Raw genomic sequence first — 21,821 nt, 5'->3', positions numbered from 1 at the left:
CAGAAGCTGGTGCTAAAAAGCAAAACAGCTGCTTAAAGGCACAAAAACCAGTCTGTGTACTTCAGGAAATGTTTACAGCCTAGTCACTCAAGAGGTATTTGCTGAAATAAGAGCCATAAATAAATCACATTGCTTTAAGGTAAGTCATATTTCAAGCTCAGATCACACTAAATCTGTTACCAGTGGTTAAACTTTCTACAGCAGCCACTCAAATTATTTGAGTATTACAAGCAAGCCTATGCTAATTCATACCAGGCTCATCTCTGTTTTACTACACGGCACCAAAGGCCTTGAAGTGTTGCTCGAAGTCAAAGAGAAAACGAAGAGCAGAGGCAGGAACAGAATCTAGATTCTGTTTTTGCCCCAAGTCCTGTGGTTTTGGAGTCAGGCCTGTTCCTCAGCTCTGCTGCAGTGAGGGTGCATTAGAGAAAGAGCCAACTCATGGTGCAGAAGTGGCCAGCTCTGAGGGAGGGCCTTGCACAACACAAGAGCAGAGTAAGGAAGCCAACACACAGCAGGTAAAATACCAGGTTTTTTTAAAAATTCCGTTTTACAAGCAAATGTTTGTACAGAGGTTGGCGGAACACAAGTGGACAAAATAAGCAAAACACAAGACCCAAGGGTTTTGTCATAGAAATCTGTGGCCAAAACTCAACAAAAGGGCAATAACTGGAGATATTCACAGCGTTGAACTACAGGTCTATCCCCCCTCCCCCCAGTCCTTGTGTGTAACAGGAAGAAGACATCCAGCATCAGCTTTCAAACAGCTAAAATGCTCTCAGGGCTCCCAGGCATTTCAGTATCTGCACAATTCTAGGTGTAATGGGGCACAGAGACAACTGCCACCATTGCAGAGTCACCCCCTGCCACCTCTTTGTCACATACGGTTCCCAAACGAAAAGCAAACATAAAACCAGGAGCAGAGAGCTGTGTACTATTTTACATCAAGTTAAAAGTAAGAGTAGTAGTGTTTAGTAGTTTAGTTTGTCAACTCTTCAGATTTTCATAGAAGAACTTCCCTCCATGGCCACCTACTTTGAAAACTTCCACAGGCACTCCTTCCCAAAAGGAAAAAAAAGCATAACCCTGATGGTATTTGACCTCAGATATAGAAATATACACAGAAAGAGCAAATGCCAGGTTTGAAATGATTAAACAAAGTTAGTTGCCCATGTGTGAATTAGAGGAAGTGAGATTGTGACAGCTGGCCAGATACATGAAGGAGTTTCCCATCTCCCTGCCTAATAATCTGTATTCAGTTATCCCTGGATATTCCCAGCACAGACTGCCTGACAGCACAGAGCTCCTGCTAAGAGCCCATTAAACTCCTTTCTCTTTCTATTTCCCTGGATTAGACATGGATTTTCTTTTGATCTGAAGACAGACTCAATCCTTATTATTTTAGTCTCCATTCTGGCACAGAAGGCATTGTCCTGGAGTCAGGAGAACAAACCAGCTGCAACTGTCCAATTACCCAAATCACTGGTGTGCAGAGATGAGGACTCAGGAGAGCAAGGCTCTAACTCTAAGGGAGACCATCAGGGAAGAGAAGATCATAGCACACAGTCCTTGTCCAAAGCTTCACACTTATCGTGGATCCAGCACAGGGACTCCATGATGAAGCACCAGAACAAAGAAAGCAGGAATACAGACAAAGCATCTCCTCAGCAGTGGGTTTTTGACAAAGTCATCTGAAAGCTCAAAAAAACCAGGATCCCCAGAGCAGTAAGCAGAAATGTGCAATTCAAAACCACACAGATGTGAATCTTACTTTCAAAGGGCTTTATATTACAAAAAAACGTAAGTCACAACGAATGTGTAAAATCCATTCAATGAGGCCTGTTTCCAGTTTGCTAGGAAAGCTACTTTTCTCTTCTTTATTCCCAGCCTACTGCTGAAAACGTGATTGCCAAAACAATGACACCTTGAGCTAGATTTCTAAAATCAAACTTGTTCCGCCAGATCCAGCACTCTGAACTTGTCCAGGTTGTAGAAACAAGCCTTCACCACTCTGCCTCCAAAATATCTTCCATTTAGATCCACAACAGCTGGAATTGAAACGAAGATCAGATCAGCAAGCAGTAATTCAATAAAATAAACATCTCTAACTCAACAGCCTGACCACTGACACTGTTTAATCTCTCTACAGAAGTTAACTCTGAGGTTCACAGGACACAATTTAGGATCCTACCTTTGATGGCAGATTCAACCCGTTCAAACTCTAGAAATATTCTTACAGCTTCATCATCAGGGGCACCAGGGATCTGAAACAAATCAAAAACCCTAAGCCACAAGTAATTAGAACAGTAGCAAAAATACTGTTTTACATTGATCTTCACAAAGGCAATGAAAAGAACGAAATAAAAAGATTCCAAAAGCACAATGCTCAGAGATTTTTGCCCAGTTCCTATTATTAGAAATTTGTATCTTACAGAAAATCCAGAATCCCAACACAGTAAAGGACCCTGAGAGATCTTCTATGTATGCAGCTTTAGGCAGTAACACACCAGTCATGAGGGACAAGTGCCCAGTTTACTTTCAGAGCAGCCAAAAAGAGAGACAGATTATTTCTTACCTCAAAGATGACGCATTTCCCAACCTTGCCATATTTCTCACATTCCTCCTTAGTTTCGACTTCAAGGTCTTCATCCACCTCCCCAGCACCAACCATGTTCTGAAAGTCAAAGAATAAACCCAGCTCACTGGATGGAGTCTGTGTAGGTGACTGTGTACACGAATCACAGATGCTCTGTGAACTGTGACTACCAATACTTTAAGAGCTACAGAAGGAAACAGTTCCCTGTCCCTAGGACAAGAGAACTGTACAATTTAAAGCAGTGCTGATTTAAAGTCACAGCTTGTACCCCAGGAAGTCACATCACTTCCCCAGAACACAAAACACCACATGGGTGCAGGCCAGAACCATTTGAACTGTGTAGAGTCTTGTATCAGGAACAGAGGTTTAAACATTCCAACACCAAGACATGTTCCCTTACTCCCAACTCACCCTCAGTAAGACCACTTTAGTTGGGCATTTCAGTATCTCAGTCAAGGGGTTGGAATCCGCCTTCTTTCCTGTTTCTGTTTGAAGACAGAACAGCAAATCAGGGAATAATTTATGATTAAAGCTCAATTAGGGACTTTTATCAGAATCTTATTGATCAAACAATGGAATAAAAGCCACAAAATGTCATTTCATATTGGTGAGGAACAGTTATTCACAACTTGTAGCTACTGAGAATGACAGTAAGCAGAAAAATCAATTCCAATGATGTGAATTAAGCAAGAACATTGACAATGTACTATTTCTTTGAGGAGAATAATTCATAAGTTCAGAATAATTCATAAGAACTAGAAGACTAAAAGTCTTCTGACTTCCATCACTTGTACTCAGAAGCCTGGATGTAGTCTCTAGATCAGACAAGAGCAGGGAAATGAGAGCAATGTCTATAGGACGTGAGAGGGAGGAAGCCATTGGGGCAGAGCAGGATCAGCCCTGGAAGTGAAGATGCTTCCTGACACTAAAGGAGGACAGCTGATGGAGGAAGGGGAGGATGAGCTAAAAAAAAAAGCATATGGGATCACTTTGCAAAAAGATAAATTTCCACAAGAACAAATAGAAGTCATTTTTCCAACTCCAATGTTTTCAACAAGGACAGATGGTAAACAAAAACCCAGGAGCTTCATTTCTCACAGACTTGGTGTAGAACACAGTTACCTTTCTCTGTAGATTCACCAACAATGATCTTGCCACCCCTCTTGCTCGTTTTCTCTACTGACAGTGCTGTGCTGAGCCCCTGTTCATGTTTGCCCAGCCCCTGGCCCTCTCTGAAACCATACTTCTGCATGATTTTGTGAGCTACTGTCCCCCTGCAAAGAGAGAAAAAACATCAGTTAGTAAAGGTTTCTTCCAGAAAACATTAACACTGCATTTCTGCTGAGCGCTCAAATATTCTACCTCCTAAAATCTCCTTATGCAGGGGCAAAAAGCACAAGAGCTACTACAAGTTACGTGATTTTTTTCTAAGCAAAAGGCTAAAAAGTATGGCTATGTAATGCTGAAAGGTTAAAACACTAAGGGACAGAATAAACAGCCAATTGTGTGGTCAAAGTGAGGCAGGTTAGGTCAGATTTTTAGCCCTTTCTTCAATGAAGTGAAGGTTCCATGGTACTGCTAACTAGAGGTGGCAACAATGCACAAGCTGGTCCAACAGTACCAAGTTTGATTATCTTTTTCTGGACAATTAAAAAACCCCCACGAAATCCAAAAATTAGGTCTCTGAGCTGTTTTTAGCTATAGACTCATCTTCACTTTGTTTCCACAGTAGTAACACAAGCATCACATACAAGGCAGGACAGTAAATGGGCAGATTTGCAGCCACAGCTGCTACATTCATGCAAATACACTCCTGAATTTTTGAACAAAGCAGAGCTGAAATGATTTGAAATATCAGTTTGCTGGTATGCAGCAAATTTAAGACAAAGCTGGAAAAGAAACCTAGAAGAACCAATGCGCCACCTGTGTTTTCAAGTATACTGCATTGTTTGGCTTGGCCAAATACAGGCCATAAACACTATACTGGAGTCTGGCTTAAAAACACAGCCTTGAATGCAACCACCTCAGATGTGTTTCCCTCAATCCAGTCAATCCTGGATTTTTCCAGGATACACATTTTTTCTGTATCCTGCCAGTTTGGACTCTCTGAACTCAGACTAACCACATACATGCAATGGGTTGTGCTCTTCTCTCCTGACAAACTGTTTCAGCTTTTGGTTTCCACCACCTTCCAATGCCTTTTCCCACAAAATGTGCAGAGGTCGCTCATTTACCCCATGTTGGCGAGGAAGGAGTTGCTGGGTCCTGTGGGGGAACGAGGTCTCTCTGGCTCATCATACACTGGAGGAGGAATTGCTGCTTTGGAAGAAGGTGCCCGAGGTCTCGACTCCTCCTCATATGGGAATGATGCTACAGCTGCAGAAAACAAACACACTTGGGTTTTTTTCAATAAAATTTTAACAAACTATGAAAAAAGTCTTCCATATAAATCTAAATCAGAAGTATGTTTCCTTTGCATGTGCTGTTTTAACATCCCCTCACTTCTCTCTCTCAGAAACAAGATCTGAGTTATTCTGGATTTTCCTCATTGGATATAGATTCCCACAGCTCTATAATGCACTTCTTAACCTCTTACTAAATGGATAAAATAAACATTAAGAGGCCACCTGCACTACAATGAGATTATCCAGAGGACAAACTCCCATTCATCAGGAACAGAATTATGACAAAAAAAGGATCAATGCACAGAACTCAAGGCCCAAGGACTGTAAGAAAAATACACTGCACATTTGCAGAGAAGAGAAACCAGTCTATTAAAAAAAAATGAATGCAACTCATCTCACTGGGAATTTCTGAACTGCAGCTCTTCCTGGGGATGGAGATGGATCTGGATATCTCAATTATACTGGATGGATTATTAAACCACCTTTCACTGACAAGTCAAATGGCAAAATTAAAAAAAAAAAACCAAACCTATAGAAACCCTAAAAAAAATAAGTAAATCACTTTTGAAAAGACTTATGGACTTTGATGAGACTGACTTAATTTCAGAGTATTTTCTTCTACACTAGCTTTTGTATCTTATCAAATAAAAGGTCAGATGTGAAGTCTGGGGATGTCATATGAGGAAAACCAATCCCTATTTAAACAGCAAATGGACTGGACTATGGGACCAATATTTTCTTGTTTTCTTACAGCCTGGATTTGAGCATCAAGTAAGAAGCCACATAAAGGTTTCTTTAAAATATGACTATGTCACATTTTAAAAGCTCTCCCCATAAGGATATTTCTACTATTTCCAGCCTATATTTACTTTTCCTTGACACCACTCAATTGCTCTTAATTATTTACTCAAAACAATGTCTTTCTGTTTTGAATGTTTACTTACATCACACGCTTTCACTGCTGTTTCATTCACTTAAGCTGTGGGGGTTTTTTTATTTTTCAATATTCTCATAAATACAATGAGGACTCCCAAAGGAACGTTTGTGTGCATAAGAATCTTCTTACTATTTTTTAAGTAGACAATATACAGCTAATTATTCCAATTTTAAAATTTAAAACAGGTAGGCACGGAAAAAAAAAGGGAAGCAAGATGATGCCATCTCGTGGACAACTAAGATCCTCACACCACCACTGCACACAAATCTCTTCAGCTAAACTGTACCCCTGAAAAACACATAAAATTCTGCCTGTAGTGCATAACTCCTTCAGAAAAGACATTCACTAAGTACCTCCTAAAGGAAAGAGCAATGGAAAAATTCCCCCTCCACACTGTGGAGGTTTCTAGTCTATCCAGAGAAACCTGCCTGTGACATTTATTCTTTCACATCAGAAGTGAGTAGCTGCACATGGTGGTAAGAGCCCAGTTTGCCAAACCACTTGTCCAGCAATACAGAAAGAATCCTTCAGAACAGAGATGTGAAGCAAAGCAGCATCACAGGTCCCCCACAGCCTCCCCACAACAACAAAGAACTTGTTCATGTACTGCTGCTACAAAAAACTCCAACGGGAAAAGCAGGAGGACTTAACCAAACAGGAAGTTGAGTGAGAAATTAACACTGCTGGGTTTAGAGAAGTGGTTTTTGGAGCACTCACGTTCTTTGTCCTTCTCAACGAGAGAAGTGGGTGGTGCAATGGCAGCTCCTCCCATACCTATGAGCAAAATGGAACACAACACATTTGGAGGATATCACAACAAACCTGATTTATTTACTGTAACTTTGTTGCTGAAAGAGAGTAAAGCTTAATTTTGCTTATGCAATGATGTATTTCTGATCACATCACCTGACAAGCTCTAAGGGGACTGAAGTAACAAATGCAGGAATGAAAGCCTGCAATAGTGAAAACTTGACAGTGATTCTCACAGCCTGATTTTATGTCATGCCTCACCCCTTCTTTGGAACCTGCACCATGCAGAAACTTACAACAAGTATCTACAAACTAAGGCAAATAGAGGTATTTTCACAAATAACTTGGTTGCCATCTATCTCCATGGAAAAATAGCGGTCTTCTGGATTATATGATGTTGTAATAAAATGCCAGACTAATTCTAAAGGCTCAGAATTAACAGTGTACTCATGTGAGGACAGAGAAATACAGAATCCATGAAACAGGACTGTGAATCCCCCTCCCTCTTTTTCTCCTCTTTCCACACCAAAACCATAAGCAGTTCCCTTACTTCTTTTCCGTCTCTCCCTTTCATAATCTTCATCTTCATCAGAATCTGGATCTGGTCTTCTTGAAAACCCACTGGCTTCGTGTCTGTCTTTACGCCTTCTAGGAGACACAGCAAGTTAGGATGAGAAACCATGGAAATCAACTCTTTGCTTTTATTTGTGATCCCACCTGTGCAAGGTGAATTATTCTGCTCCATCCAACTGACATTTAACACATTTCCCATGAAAGTGCAAGTAAACACCTTCACCGTTTGTTTTTTTGTTTTTATCCTCATGGGGCATTTTTGGTAAAACAGAAGATGAATCTAAACCAAGATCATTTTCCACTTGCAAGTCAGCCAAGAAGAATGTATGGAAAGGAGGAAGCACCCGAATAAATCTTGTCCAAAGAGGCCAGAGTGACTGAATGACTGCAGTGGAACAGGTGTTGGATGGAGCAGAGAGCAGGGTCACAGACATTAATTGATCACCCTGCTTTGCACAGAATCCCTTTTACATTTCCCATCACAGGCAATACAGAGTAATATGATTTACTCAATTAAAAAAAATCCTCATGCTTAAACATCAGATTTTTGAGAAGTTTAATTAAAATAGGATTCAGGCATAACTTTTAACGTGAAGTAAGGAATGCTTCAAGATTTGTTTGCACTTCAGCTGTTATCTAATGTGATCAGGAAATTACTCATTTTAATACTTTACAACAAAAAGGAAAAGCACTTTTCCTCAAAAGTTAAGAGAACAAAGTGCATAAATCAGATCTCATTCCTAGCACAGCCACCAAAACTGTGCTACAGGATGCTAAAAACAGCTCTACTGTGGAACCACACAGAACTTCTGAATCTCTACACTCTGAAATCAAAACAAATGTACAGCCTGATATCCCAAAGCACACATCTGATGCAGGTTTGGCTGAGATTATTTCCCCCAGTTTGAAATCAGAATGTACTATTTGTTTTTCACTTCTTTTCTCTAATGTTTATATGTATAAAGACTCTTGGCCCACACACAAGTACAAATATGACTAAAGAGCAATCAATGCTGAAACTGTAGGAATGACATCCCAGATTCCTGAGGTCTTGCATGCCAGTAGGACAGAGCCTTAGGCATTCCTTCTCCAGCGAAACAACAAAGATATATCCAAGAGAAAAGTCCCAATGACTAGAAATATTAATTTCCACAATCTAAACAGGGCAGAAGAACTGTAATTCCAGACTTCAGATGATTCATACTGCGATGAAGACAACTTATTCACTTCACTTAAAACGAGTGAATGTCATCTTCTGACTGGCTGGCAGACCTTTTACCACTTACAACAATCAGATACTGAGTCTGCATTCAACTTCCTTAATGTGATTACAGAGATTTCTTATTTCAGGGAAAGGGCATTAAAAATAAAGTAGTATTTTCTTTTCTCCAAAGACAACAGAGTATTAAACACGTAATTAACTTATTAACTTACTGACTGCAGAGTATTAAAAAAGGAAATGCAACTATGCCTCTCAAAGGCTCTGCTAGCCACATGTAAAACTGAATGCATTCATGGATCAGTTTGTAGTTTTTAGAAGCAAAAAGGATGGTTCATCACTGAGTGTTGAAAAGGTTTTTCTGTAGTCAGGTGGCACTGACAACAAATACTCTAAAACACCTGCAAGGTGGAAGTCTGATAATGATGCATGAAGTACCTAAATATTGCTGCTATTATTGAAACAAAGTAAATTCAGAATAATTTTGACAAAGGTCTTTCAGCCAAAGAGGCTGCAAAACTGATAGTTCTTATTGGTTTTGCACTGTTAGGTGATTTTTACCAGGGGCATTAAAACATATTAATTAAAACACTGCACTTGTTTCTACAAGCACGCAGTATTCACAAAACCTCTACGAATTTCCCTGAAAGTAGAGAGATAAAATGAAACAAATTGACATGTCTATTCTTTACATAAGAGTCAATATGTCAGGAGTTTAAACAAAAGCCTTACTTTTCTCTCTCTTCAATCTCCTTTTGTCTCTCCAGCTCCCGCTGCCGCTGTCGTTCCTCTCTCTGACGTTTCACCACTTTTTCGTAGTCATTTGGGAACATGGGATCATACTCATCTGCCAGGGGAATCAACACATCTCCTGCAGAAAAACCACTGGGGACAGGATCCTGGGGGGGGGAAAAAAAAAAAAAAGAAAAAGGAGTTTTTTCAGCTGAGAGCTGAAAACAACACTCAGTTGGAAAGCAAAAATGTAACACTTCTGATTCCTGACTTCTGTAATGTCAGGTAATATCCTAATCCCACTGGTACTACAAGAAAACTTGGCTTTACTTAAAACTAGCATTTCACCCAGTCTCTCATTATCTCAAATTTTCCCATGAAGAAAGAACCACCCCCTCCCCTTGTCAAATGCAAAGCAGCAGCAAATCAGCACGGACAAGAATTTTCAAACCCCATTAATGCATTATTATAAGCTTTATGGCATCTTGCTGCTGCAACCATCTGCCAGGGTCCTCCCACACAATCTCATCAGGCTTTTTATCAGCTGCTATTAATACAGTACCAACAGTGGCACACAGACTGTTCTTCTCTAATCTGAAAGAACCATTTCAGAACTTTTTCTTCGAAAAAGCTGCAGGGACAAACTTTCTCTTGATTCCTTACCATGAGAAATTAATTTAAAAGGTTAGGTGGCTTTCATTTATTTTTCAGTTGATTGTTATACAGGTCCAGTTCCAACACTGGTGCAATCACAGTTATAGTCATTACTTAGCTGCCCAAATTGCTATCTTGCTAGGTAGTTTGAAGCTGTCTGGGATTCTAAGAATACTGTTTTATAACTGCACATTAACCATGGTAATTCCATGCTGTACCACATGGAAGTCTGTATAAAGTTGAAATGTTACTTAAAAACTCTAAGCAGAGGAAAACATTCTCAGAAAACAATCACTTTTTTGACCACTAGGAAACATTTAATTTCCAAAACATTTGTTAACAGCTGGACTTTTAGCCCCCCTGGTCTTACCTTTAGCCCAGCTGCTACATGAGGGGGTGTGTCCACTATCTGTCTCTCATCGGAGGAGCTGCCTCGTTTCAGGTCAATCACTGGAGCAAGGACCGTAGTTTGTTTTGTTCTCTGACTCTGCAAAAATCACCAAAACACACAATGTCTAAAAAAGATAATACAGTTTTCTAAAAATGAGCTTGCTTGATTACTCATGCAGGGGTAGGTGAATGGTCCTTGGTTTTCACTGGGACCAGGAACACCCATTAGAAATCCATACAACCTCTTCAGGTGAGTTTGAACTGAGTTAGTTTTTAAGAAGTTCAGACTTATCCCAAAGATCTACTGTTCTTCCCATTTATCATCAGATAAAATATTTTAATCTATTCTGAACTTCAGTTTTCTAATCCTATCCTATTCTTCTGTTAGGCTATGGATACACTGCACATCAGTTACACGGACAAAGAATATAACTAATATAGCAATCAGTAAGTTTCGTCCATGCAGTTTGTTCCAAGGATCAACTAAATCCAGCCCCCAATTTCAGCAGCACAAATCAGGAGTAATTCCAGGGGAAAAAAATGCTGTGCCTACTTAAGTATTTGGCATCAGTGCTACTGCTTCTTTTTTAATTAATCTCTCTACAGAACCTACACACCCCACAGAGCACTCCTGTCCTGCCGGAACCAAAATATCAACACTGCTCAAAGAAAAAGGGTGACAAAAAAAGCAGCAGCAATAAAAAGATAAAATAGCTCTGTCACAGTCTAAAAAGAATTAGCTTGTACTCCTCCCTTTCATCTACTCTGAGAACACTTGCTGTAAAAATTTCTAATACATAATGATTTGCAGGTTAGCACCAAGAGCCTTTTAAATAACAACCACAAAATGATGCAAACGTGTAAATAATCAGTCACAGTGTGACCCCTACTTACATTAAAAAAAAAACCCTAAAGAGCTGAATTTCATTATCTTTAAAGCTAAACTTGAAAATCAGCTTTTGGCTCTGCTTGTTAAAAGCTCTGAAGTTTGCAGCACATACATCAGTGCTTCCTTCAATTTTAATTTTGCAACACTCCCTCTAAGACACATCAAGAAAAATGCATCTTCCCTTTCCCCCCCTCCACTTTGCCAGGTTCTTTGCTACAAACTCATAGACAAATCCCAGCAAATTACCCCAAACTGGTATTCTGAGGTCACAAACACAATGCACTGAACACAAAAGAAGTCTGAAAAACAGAAAGCAAAACCACAAAGGGACTGTACCTTTGCTTGTGTGAGAGCTGCTTTCTTCACCTGCAACTGAGACTGCAGCAGTTTGAAATTCTTGGACCAGCCTTCTGTTTTGGAATCACTGGTCTCAACCCCCAAGTCATCGTAAAGTGACATTTTCTCTTCAATTTAAAACTGAAAGACAAAAGGAAAAAAAACCTCCAGATGACACAACAAACCTATTTCCAGGTTATTTGCTAATAGCTTGCATGTATAGGTACACCATATTTTATTTTACTTTTCCTAAAGGCATAGAAAATTGACCTTTTTCTGGCTAGTGGCAAATACATATAACCAGAGCAAAGCTGTATAAAAGTAACAGTTTGAAAGGTAATGAAAACTGTTCAAGAATTAATTTCTTCCCGCAGTGGAATATGAACAATTAGGGCTCAACAGAATGGAGTTTACTGCAACAAAGAACTAGGAGATTTTGAAAATTATTAAACATCTGGCCTCGGGATGAAACACAGCAGGGGTTATAAAGGCACAGATTCACAGGATGAGGACAGAGCACTGTAGGAATTCCCACCTACCACAGAGCAGTTGGATTTAGGCAGCAGGAGTGATGCTGTCCAGAGGGAGACAGGATGCACTGGGGGAATCATAGAATCAATCAAGTTGGAAAAGACCTCTGAGATAATCGAGTCCAACCTTTGGCTGAAGACAACCTTGTCACCCAGACCAGAGCACTCAGTGCCACATCCAATGGTTCCTTGGATACCTCCAGGGACGGGGACTTCACCACCTCCCTGGGCAGCCTCTTCTAATGCTTAACCACCCTTTCCATTAAGAAATTCTACCTAATGGCCAGCCTGAACCTCCCCGGGCGCAGCTTTATGCCATTTCCTATTGTCCTGTCGCTTGTTACCTGTAAGCAGACCCGACCCCCCAGCCGGCTGCCCCCTCCTGCCAGGCAGTTGTGGAGAACGACAAGATCCCCCCTGAGCCTCCTTTTCTCCAGGCTGAGCCCCCCCAGCCACTCCTCCTCAGACTTGTGCTCCAGACCCTTCCCCGGCTCCGTTGCCCTTCCGCGGACAATGTATGGATGTACGGATGAATGCAGGAAGGGCGCTGTCACCGCGAGGAAGGGACAAGGGAGCGAGGCACAGGGGCTGTCCCCACGATAAAAGAAAGGACGGGCTGCGACCTCCGTCGATCTGGGGATAGAAGGGGCGAAGCAGGCCCTGACGTTCCCCCCCCCCACCTTCCACACAGGCCCAAACACCACCGAGAAGCCGCTGAGCGTGGGACACCCGCCCCGCCCGGCACCTCCCACACGCCGCGGGGCCCGGAGCCGCCTCCCCACACGTTCGGGGCCGGGGCCCGGGCCCGCAGCCGCCGCTCACCCGTCCCGGCGCCGCCGCCGGCCGCCATGAGCCGGCGCTGAGGACGCCGGGAAGGGCCGCGCCTGCGCACTGCGCCCCGCGCCGCCGCCGCGCCAGCGCCCCCCTGCGGCGGGAGGGGGGGAGCGGCACCCCCGCCATTCCCACCCCTCACGGGCCTCCCCAGTACGCGCCAGTACGGGACTGGGAGCGCGGCACAGCGACTCCCGGAGACTGGGAGATGCGGGAGGGAGCGGAGCAGGCGGTTTGGAATGCTGCCCCCGCCTCAGCTGCCCTCCCAGTCGCGAAGAAGCTGCCTGTCCGAAGAATACGAAGCCCCGTTTCCTTCGGGCTCGCACAGCGCACGTCGAGTGTAATCGGCGCTCTGAGCTTTTATGGAATCAGAGAATCACTGAGCCACGGAGAGCGTCCGAAGGAGGCCACGGGGATGGGGAAGGGTGTGGAGGGGAAGCCCTGAGGGGCACTTGGGTTGTGCAGCGGGAGGAGGCTGAGGGGGGACCTCAGGGGGGTTTTCAGCATGGCCCCGAGAGCAGGAGGGCAGGCACGCATCTCCGTGGTGACAGTGACAGACACCGAGGGCAGGGCTGTATTTATGCCCAACACTGTTTTCCCTGTACTATACTGTGTTCCCTGTTTTCTATACCATGTTTCCAACTCCTTAAGAAATTTCTGGTAGCTTATTCAACGAGTAACCCGTGCCCATGGGCATTCAGCGTTCCCAGTTACATACCAAGGGCGCCTGTGATTTTGGGGAAAAAAATGGAGACAATATGATTCTGAGTTTGACAACGCACATGTACTGAGGAAGTTGGAAAGAAAGAAAACTTTTTTCTCATCAAGTGTATATTAAACATCCCTGTCTAATACTCTAACATGTTTGCTGCCGTTTTACTGTGCCATCACTGCCACTGAGGTCACTGGTTAATTGTTATTGCAGAATATTGGGCTATTAGGAGGACTTACTGAATTATGTCACTTGGGCTTGAAGTGGACTGGTTAGGTCTGCAGAAATAGGTTTCTTTTCTAAAGCAAACCTTAAAATTCTGTATCTGTCTGAGCCTGGATTTTACCCAACCATACCAGTTTTCCAGCCCACTATCTTGCACTAATTATTTAATATTTTCTTTTTGACAGTGGTAAAAATGGATTTTCCTTTGTATTTATACTGGGCTGGTATATCTCCAGCTCATACCAAGCAAGTGAAATAGATGAGCTGAGTTTTCTAAGAATCATGGCTTCTTGCACCACATGATGAAGCAAATAAACATGCAAGACTGTCTGCAAAGCCAAACACAACCTCCAGCCCTGAAGCAGATAGATCTGGCACCTCAGCCTCAAAATATTAGAAGTACTATCTCTGTATTAATCAGAAAGCCTTTATCTCCAGCACTGCTTCCGACTGTGCTACTGTGCAGTTTATTTCCCCATGGTTAGCTGAAAAAATAAATAAAATAAAGCTACTACTTCCCCTCCTACTTATGCTGCTTTCTATTAACCCAATCTTTCTAAACACGTTTACAGATATGTCTATTTTCATAGTAACAGTGAAAGTTTCTTAAATATAAGAAGAAATTATCTTCACTTTGTTTATAGGGGATCTCCCAAGTATCTTCCTGCGGTTCCTTGCCTTAGCAATGCCTGCATTTTTTAAAGGAAGGATTGATATAATTAATGTATTTGTAACCTTATGGAAGCAAAAAAATCAGCCAGGCACTACTTTTCCGGTGTCAGAATCCCACTGAGAAAAGAACTGGTATCCTATGTTAAAGGAAGGAATCAAATAATTAATTGCATCAAAAGGTACTGAGAGAAATCCCTGTGAGTTGAAATGTCACAGAGCAATATCACAGCATGACAGTCACTGGGAGAAACTAAAAGGAGATTAGAGTCTGCAAAGGTGGAAAACACGATAGCAAGGGGAGATTTCAGTTCCTCCTCAGAACAAGTCATAGCAGGGAGGGTAAAGGCTAAATCGTCAGACCTGTAAATAAGTACCTATTAAAGCCATGAATCACATAACTCACAAGGAGAGAAGCAGCTCTTGGTTAAGTCTGAAAAATGCATTAGGCATGGATCAAAACTGATCCATCACTGTTTGTAATAATAGCCACAATTGTACACACCCATTTAGGAGCAAAGGAGCCGAAAAAATCCTTCTCATTAAATTCAGGGAGGCTTCAGGCAGATACAGAAACCTCACCCGGCTGCCAAGGTCCCAGACAGACTGGAAATGGAGGGGAAATTTGTGAAGTCATCCCCAGCATTACACATCTTGAAGGTGGGTAATTGTGGCTGAAATCTCCTTTTCAGCTACATCTGCAATGGTGGGGGAGCATTGGCCAGCTCCATGCCTCCAACAGACCCTCACAGTTGCTGAAGTCTGATCTTCCAGTTATCTTTATTTTTTTTTCCATTCAGATTTCAAACCTTTCCATGGTGGTGCTTTTCCTCTTGAATCCCACTCATGATTGCTGTGTCAGCAGTTCTACCTCTGTACCTGCCTTTCTTATCTCAAATGGCTCTGTCTGTACCTTGCAGCTCTTTTCTCCCAATTTCACAATTTTCTCATCATTTTGAAGTGAGTTCGATGCAGCTGGGTCTCCTGAACTCTGGGAAGGGAGGGAGGGAGGGGAGGGAGGGGAGGGGGAGGAGGGGAGGGGAAGGGGGAGGGGAGGGGAGGGGGGGAGGGAGAGAGGGGAGGAGAGAGAGGAGAGGGAGAGGAGAGGGAGAGGGAGAGGAGAGGGAGAGGAGAGGAGAGGGAGAGGAGAGGAGAGGGAGAGGAGAGGAGAGGAGAGGAGAAGGGAGAGGAGAGGAGAGGAGAGGAGAGGAGAGGAGAGGAGAGGAGAGGAGAGGAGAGGAGAGGAGAGGAGAGGAGAGGAGAGGAGAGGAGAGGAGAGGTTATGGATTCATTACAGGGAGGTCCAAAAAGCTGTGAATAAACTGATTTTTCCACTGTGAGAAGAGCAACCAGCCTTGATTAGTACCCCTCATTCTACCAACAAGCCACCTGGAAAAAGTGAACAGCCAAGGTGATGAAATCTGCTGCAAATCCCAATTTATTCAGAGTAATCAGCCAAAAGCTGGAAGCAAGAAGTTGCAGAAGGATGGCATAGCACTGGCTGGGTGATGAGATGGCAGATGGGACCCAGTGTTAATGAATGCAAAGCAATGCACACAAGAGAAAATAGCACTAACAAAACACACACAGCAGCAGCTCTAAATCAGCTGCTTCCATTAAGGAAAGAGATGCTGCATTCATTGTGGATAATTTCCCAGAAATGCCTACTTAGTGCTTTGAAGGAAGCAGGAAAGCAAACAGGCTGCTGGGAAGCATAAAAAATTTAAAAAATGAGAAAATATCCTCATAAATCCAACATGCACATGCACCTTTGAGTGGCCACCTGCATTCCTGGGCATCTTATCGCCTCCAAGAACCAGCAGTGCAATACAAAAACTTAAAGAAATCAGATATGTTGGGTGAAAAGAGACAGCTGAAGGGGACCCTGGAAGCATCAAGCACCCAAAATGGTCCAAAAAAGGTAAATAGGGAGTTCTCATTTTTCTCCCTGATGGTGATCTCTATGAATGTGTAAAATAAAGCAGTGCTGGGGGGAAAAAAGAGTAGCCTATAAATGTCTCCTTTATGTCTCATTTCTGTAAAACATTGATAGCAGTTTTTGGTGGATGTGAATCGTTTGTATTACATTACAGATCTCCTCTGAGGGTGAGGGTTGCTAATATCCCAAAATGGCATTAGAGGGCAGTGCATGGCAACCTAACCTGAATATTTGGGGTGGCAATCCTGAGTGTGGGAAGCCACCTCTGAAAACCTCTGAGGATCAGAAGAGAGGGGCTCCCACTCACACAGGTGGGAAATGGTGGGGGACCAGCACATGGCACAAAAGCAAAACACTAGGGCTGATCAGAGCAGTGTCAACCTGCTCAAAAAGTAGTTAAATCTCATTAAATGGTGGTTTACAGCCAAGGGTGGAGATCCCAAGCAGAGAACCAACCCTTCTACCTCTTTTGTGGTTGCCCTAGCAGCACCTTCAAACCTTTCTGGATTTGATTTTCTTTAACTTTTTTCCCCCAGAAAATAATTGCTTGCTGTTGTCTTCCCAACGATCTTCAGCTTTACCCACGTGGCAAAATGAAATATGAAGAGGAAAGTCCCAGTGGAAAGAAAACTTGTCCTGGCTTGGGAAGATTGGCTTAGGTTTGCTGGCTCAGAAAAAACACCAAATCCAAACTTCGAGGAGTAGCAACCTGAAGGAATTGAAAATGGTTAGAAAGGCATTTGAAATATTCTTTCTTCTGCTAAGGGAACAGCTGAAAATGTGACTGTGAAAGCATGAAGGAAACAGTGCCTTTTTGCCATATATAGAATAACCCAAACCCCCAGAAAATTGTGGGGGTTTTTCACCTACTTTTTACTTGCTTCACATTTTTACCTCATTTCATACTTTGGCTGAGTTGCAAAACTAAAATGAGTAAGAAATGTCTCAGAACAGAAACATTTCATCACAGATGAAGTTTCCGACACACATACTTCGATATTTTTTGATGACAACTAAAGAAAACTCCTTTGCTTTTGACACTGCCCAGGAAGTGTTTTTGTTTGGCCAGCCATGGGAAAAATAACATGCTTTAAATGAGGAAATGACCATTTTGTCTTACCACCACTGTCTGAAGCTTGCTTGAAAAAGTGAGAAAATGTCAAAAACATAACAGTGAAAATATTACACATGACTAGACTCAGTACAGATGGGATGTCTGCCATCACTGAGGGAAAAAAGGGTTGTGCTGTTCTGCTAGAGGAAGGATTTGGATAAGAAATTATTCAGAACTCCCCTGTGTTAGCCATACAGTGGGTCTCTGTGCCAAAAATGCAGGTTTCTTACATGCTGAAAATCCTACTGCCTGAGAAATTGGAGGGATTTCAGGAGGTTTGTCTTTCTAGAATCCTAGAAGGTTGTGAGTTGAAAGGGACCTACAAAGATCTGGGTTAAGAACCTTTGCTGGGAGTTGGACTCAATGATCCCTGTGTGCCCCTTCCAGCTTAAAATATTCTGTGATTTTATGAAAATGAGGGGGACGGGGGAGTTAAACGTCCATTGCATTGGTCACCAGTTTTAAAACTAATAACTGAGAAAGATACTGGAAGCCAAGGCAAACAGTGAGGAAGGGTTTGGAAGAGAAGGAAAAAATCAGCTTTACAAACATCTAAATGAAATCTCTGTCCAAATTTACAGGCACACTTTTTGGACTGAAATAAAATTCTGGATATGAGATTAGATTCTAAGAACTGTGGGTTGTTACTGAGCGGAGCAACATCACTCTGGAAATGCCTCTGCTCTGATGATTCACTGATAGGTGAGGTTACCCTTCCACTTGCTCAAGATTCATATCAAGTTCTCATGAACAACTGTTTTCAGTACAAAACAGCTGAGTCCAAGAACATGAAGTTCAAAGAGAATTCTCTGACATCCTGTCATGGTGGCTGTCACGACATTCTGGGTATAAACAGAACTATTTGATGTTAACAGCACATTGATGGGCACTGAGATGTTCATGGACAGTAACAGGTTGCCCACAGAGGTTGCACAGTCTCCATCCTTGGAGGTTTGCAAGCTCCAACAGAGTAAAAATCCAGGTGGGATCTCATAACCAGCCTTTTCTTTCCAATCTGAACTGTTCGATGAGTCAGTGATTATTTCTGTGGCTTTGTTGCTTGCTGTACTTCTCCAGAGAGATGAAGGAGAAGATTTAGCATCCAGGCTTGCTCTGGATTTACTCTCACAGTGCTCTGACTACTGAGAAAATGTCAAAAGGAGTTTGCTCCTCCATTAGGGATTGCCAGCTTTTAAATAGAAATTCAGCTTATTTTCCATGCAGAATTTTGTACTGGGACATGGTCTCATCTCTGTCTTTTTGTGTGGATTTCTCCCCATGTGGGTCATGCGCAGCATCCTGGGCCCTGAAGTATGTCCAGTGGCATTGATATTCCAGGTGAATTTTTGAAGCTAAGACAGATGTTCAGAATCTGTTGAATGTAGGAATTCTGGTTTAGGGCAGTCCTGGAGGACTTAAACGTCAACCCTTCAAGATTGTCTCTGCCACAGAGGTGTGTGATGCAAACAGCGACAGGAGCACTGGAACACACTCATCCCTGACCAATCTGGTCTAAGTGATATGACTCTGGTTTAGGATTCAGAGCTTCCTTAAGCCCCAAGCAGCATTTTCCAGCTGTTTAGAAGTTACACATTCCATCTCACCAATGGACCATGTATATTGGATATATGGACTCAAGGATGTTGTCTTATACAATTATAATTAATCTCATCCAGGTTTAGCTTTCTAAAACTGAGATGCCCAATACGTTTGCAAGCATGGACTGAGGCCAGGTGGTCAATCATTTCTAGAACAGAATCCATGGAACAGCAGTTTCCTTACTTACTGGGACATTTTCCATATTCCACTTTATATCCTAGGACTTATTTTTGGTCATAGTTTTAATTTTATGAAAATAAATAATTGTTTGCCATGAAGTTTTGGTAACTCTACAATTCACAAGATGTTGCTCGAGTAAGAAACAAAGAGTTGTGTGTTTATTCTGAGTGTACATCTCTTACAAGACAGAAAAACTTTTATATGTTACAAAACAACAATATGTTAAAACAAGATTAGGAACAAAAGCTGATTATCCTGCATTTGTCTAGGTAGGATTTCTTGCCTCTTCCTTCAGAAATATTATATGATTATTGAAAAGGACCTGATACTGAACTACCCCGACAGGTAATGTAGCCCAGCCTGTCAACTCTTACATTTCTTAAAAAAAAAAAAAGTGGTGTAGCCAGAGATAGAGTCCCCTAAAGTCCTTGATGATCTGATCCTACTATGGATCAGATCATTGTATCATGGAAGGCAAATGATGAAAATTGAACACTGAGCTGTCATCTTTTTCAGCCTGACAATGTTCACCATGTGCCTTGTTTTTCCTTCTACACTCATTCCAATACCTTAACCATAAATGAGCAATGGCCAGGTGTGAGCGCTATCCATCCTTCTGTTCCTGAAAAACAAGGAAGACATTAAAAAAACCCACCCCAAACCTACTCTTCAGGTAAACAGCATTATCTCCACCATCAGACCAGACCACATGTGCGTAAAAGGCTGTGTTATCAAAAATATCTATAATGGTGACCTTAAAAAAGTACAAGAAGTGCTAATGAATTTCTTGTTATTTTAGAAAGGGACTTTCTTCTCCGTTGGTGCAGAGAGCTTCCTGAAGCAAAAACAAATGAAGCTTTTCTCTCTTTCTTTTTAGATGTAAGGTAGAAACATTTTGACTGAGCTTCTGCTCTGTTGTTTTCTAGTTATTCAGAATTAGGAGGAGATGTTTTTAGTGATCCTTCAGCCTGGAGAAGAGAAGGGTCTGGGAAGAACTTCAGGTACCTTCCAGTACCTAAGCAGTCTCCAAGAGACCTGGAAAGGGACTTTGTGTGAGGGCATGGAGTGACAGCACAAAGGGGGATGGCTTTAAACTGACAGAGGGCAGGTTTAGATCAGATATCAAGAAAAAATTCTTTACTGTGAGCGTAGTGAGCCCTGGCACAGATTGCCCAGAGAAGCTGTGGCTGCCCCATCCCTGGAAGTGTCCAAGGCCAGGTTGGACAGGACTTGGAGCAACCTGGTCTAGTTGAAGGTGTCCCTGCCCATGGCAGGGGGGGTTGTTGGAACAAGGTGATATTTAAGGTCCCTCCAAACCCAAATGATTCTGTGATTCTAAGACAAAGTCCTGTCTTAACTCAAAGACTGAACATGGCATCAAGCAGAACATAGAGACATCTCTGCAGTTAACATGAAGGTTTTTATCAAGAATGTATTGTACTCAAGAGTTTACAGGTGTTGGGCAAGGGGAAAGGCAAGGAGGTGACTTCCCAATCCACATTTGGAGTTAGTGGAGGAGCCAAAATTATGATGAGGTGCTCTTAGCTGTCTCCTCTGGGCTCCTCCTTATGATGCTTGCTGCCTTTGGCAGCAGGTCATTCTCATGAAGCTCTCCCTCTCTCAGCTCCTCTGGTTTCCCATTTATCAGAAATCCCCATTTGTTGGTTATGATTTCTCATTTCAGAGCTCCACACTGGAGCTGGATGTTTCCGGGATGGAGCATTCCAAGGGCAGAGCCAGGCTGTGCCACCATGGGGAGCTCACAGCAATGCCTGTGACAATCAGTGAGTGCCAGCAGCTCTGCTCAGACAATGTCACTTTTTGGGGAGCATGAGAAGCTGAGGTTTGGCTGTGCATGGACGTTTGGGATGCCACAGCAACCAGGATTCAAATCCAGTTGCATTAAAATGGGTGCAGTTACTGCCTTTGTGCAAATATTTAATTTTTGAATTTTCTTGATCGCACTAAAGAGAGATGATACAGATGTAATCATCTTGATGAGTACTGAACAGCCAAGCAGGTAGATACTAACATTTTATTATGATTTATTTTTTCATATTGTCTTTTATCTATTCTTTTATAGCATCTGAGCTGCACATATCTGGCACAGCATCTGGAGTACTTTCCACTTCTAGCTTTAAATGACCTGACAAAAACACTCCAAATTGAGGAGGCTCAGTGTCTGGCTTTTATTAGTCACATCACATATTTCAGGTTTTCCACTTGCTCACCATGAAAACGGCTAATGAGATGTTTTTTGAGTGCTACTCTTTGTATCATGCAGGTGACAGATATAATGAAGATGGTCATGAGGGCATCTGAGTGAGGGGCAGTCTGGCTGATAGGAAGTAAATCAGCACTGGAAATTGTCCTCTCTTTGTTCCTTCAACACAAGTGACATCAGCGTCTGTGTGACATGAGGACATGTGAAACTCTTTGCCCAAAATATTCTCACTTTCAGAGACTTATTTAATAATTCCCTATATTAAAAGTAAGTTGCAAGTCAGACTCTCAAGATGAGGGAATGTTGATGTCTGGGAA

At 42.3% G+C, this 21,821-nt stretch overlaps 1 protein-coding gene across 3 annotated transcripts; it reads right to left on the bottom strand.

The window, feature by feature from the left end:
* Window positions 1–519: 519 nt before the first annotated feature.
* On the bottom strand, window positions 520–12,893 carry RBM17 (RNA binding motif protein 17). Of its 3 annotated transcripts, XM_039571329.1 has the most exons (13): window positions 12,834–12,856; window positions 12,021–12,079; window positions 11,482–11,622; window positions 10,237–10,353; window positions 9,213–9,379; window positions 7,239–7,336; window positions 6,656–6,712; window positions 4,831–4,972; window positions 3,719–3,870; window positions 3,008–3,081; window positions 2,576–2,674; window positions 2,192–2,264; window positions 520–2,048 (listed from the first exon to the last, which is right to left on the bottom strand). In XM_039571329.1, the coding sequence occupies exons 3-13, from the start codon at window positions 11,602–11,604 to the stop codon at window positions 1,945–1,947; spliced, it is 1,206 nt and encodes a 401-aa protein (XP_039427263.1). In that variant the 5' UTR covers window positions 11,605–11,622; window positions 12,021–12,079; window positions 12,834–12,856; the 3' UTR covers window positions 520–1,944. The 3 variants fall into 3 exon arrangements, with proteins under 3 accessions (XP_039427263.1, XP_039427262.1, XP_039427264.1); XM_039571328.1 differs by lacking the exon at window positions 12,021–12,079 and having other exon boundaries at window positions 12,834–12,893; XM_039571330.1 differs by lacking the exon at window positions 12,021–12,079 and having other exon boundaries at window positions 7,239–7,333; window positions 12,834–12,893.
* Window positions 12,894–21,821: the final 8,928 nt, after the last annotated feature.

This window comes from Corvus cornix, chromosome 1A (assembly GCF_000738735.6).
Source record: "Corvus cornix cornix isolate S_Up_H32 chromosome 1A, ASM73873v5, whole genome shotgun sequence".
NCBI classification, from domain to species: Eukaryota; Metazoa; Chordata; class Aves; order Passeriformes; family Corvidae; genus Corvus; species Corvus cornix.
The sequence above is the reverse complement of the archived record's forward strand: the minus strand, read 5'-3'. Positions and strand labels throughout refer to the sequence as shown.

Coding starts and splice junctions, on each gene's coding strand:
- RBM17 (XM_039571328.1), bottom strand. CDS start 11,604: ATGTCACTTTACGATGACTTGGGGGTTGAGACCAGTGATTCCAAAACA. Junction 3,871..4,830: donor TCCTTCCTCGCCAACATGGG/GTAAATGAGCGA, acceptor CTCTCTTTGCAG/GGGGACAGTAGCTCACAAAA. Junction 2,675..3,007: donor CTAAAGTGGTCTTACTGAGG/GTGAGTTGGGAG, acceptor TTTGACTTTCAG/AACATGGTTGGTGCTGGGGA.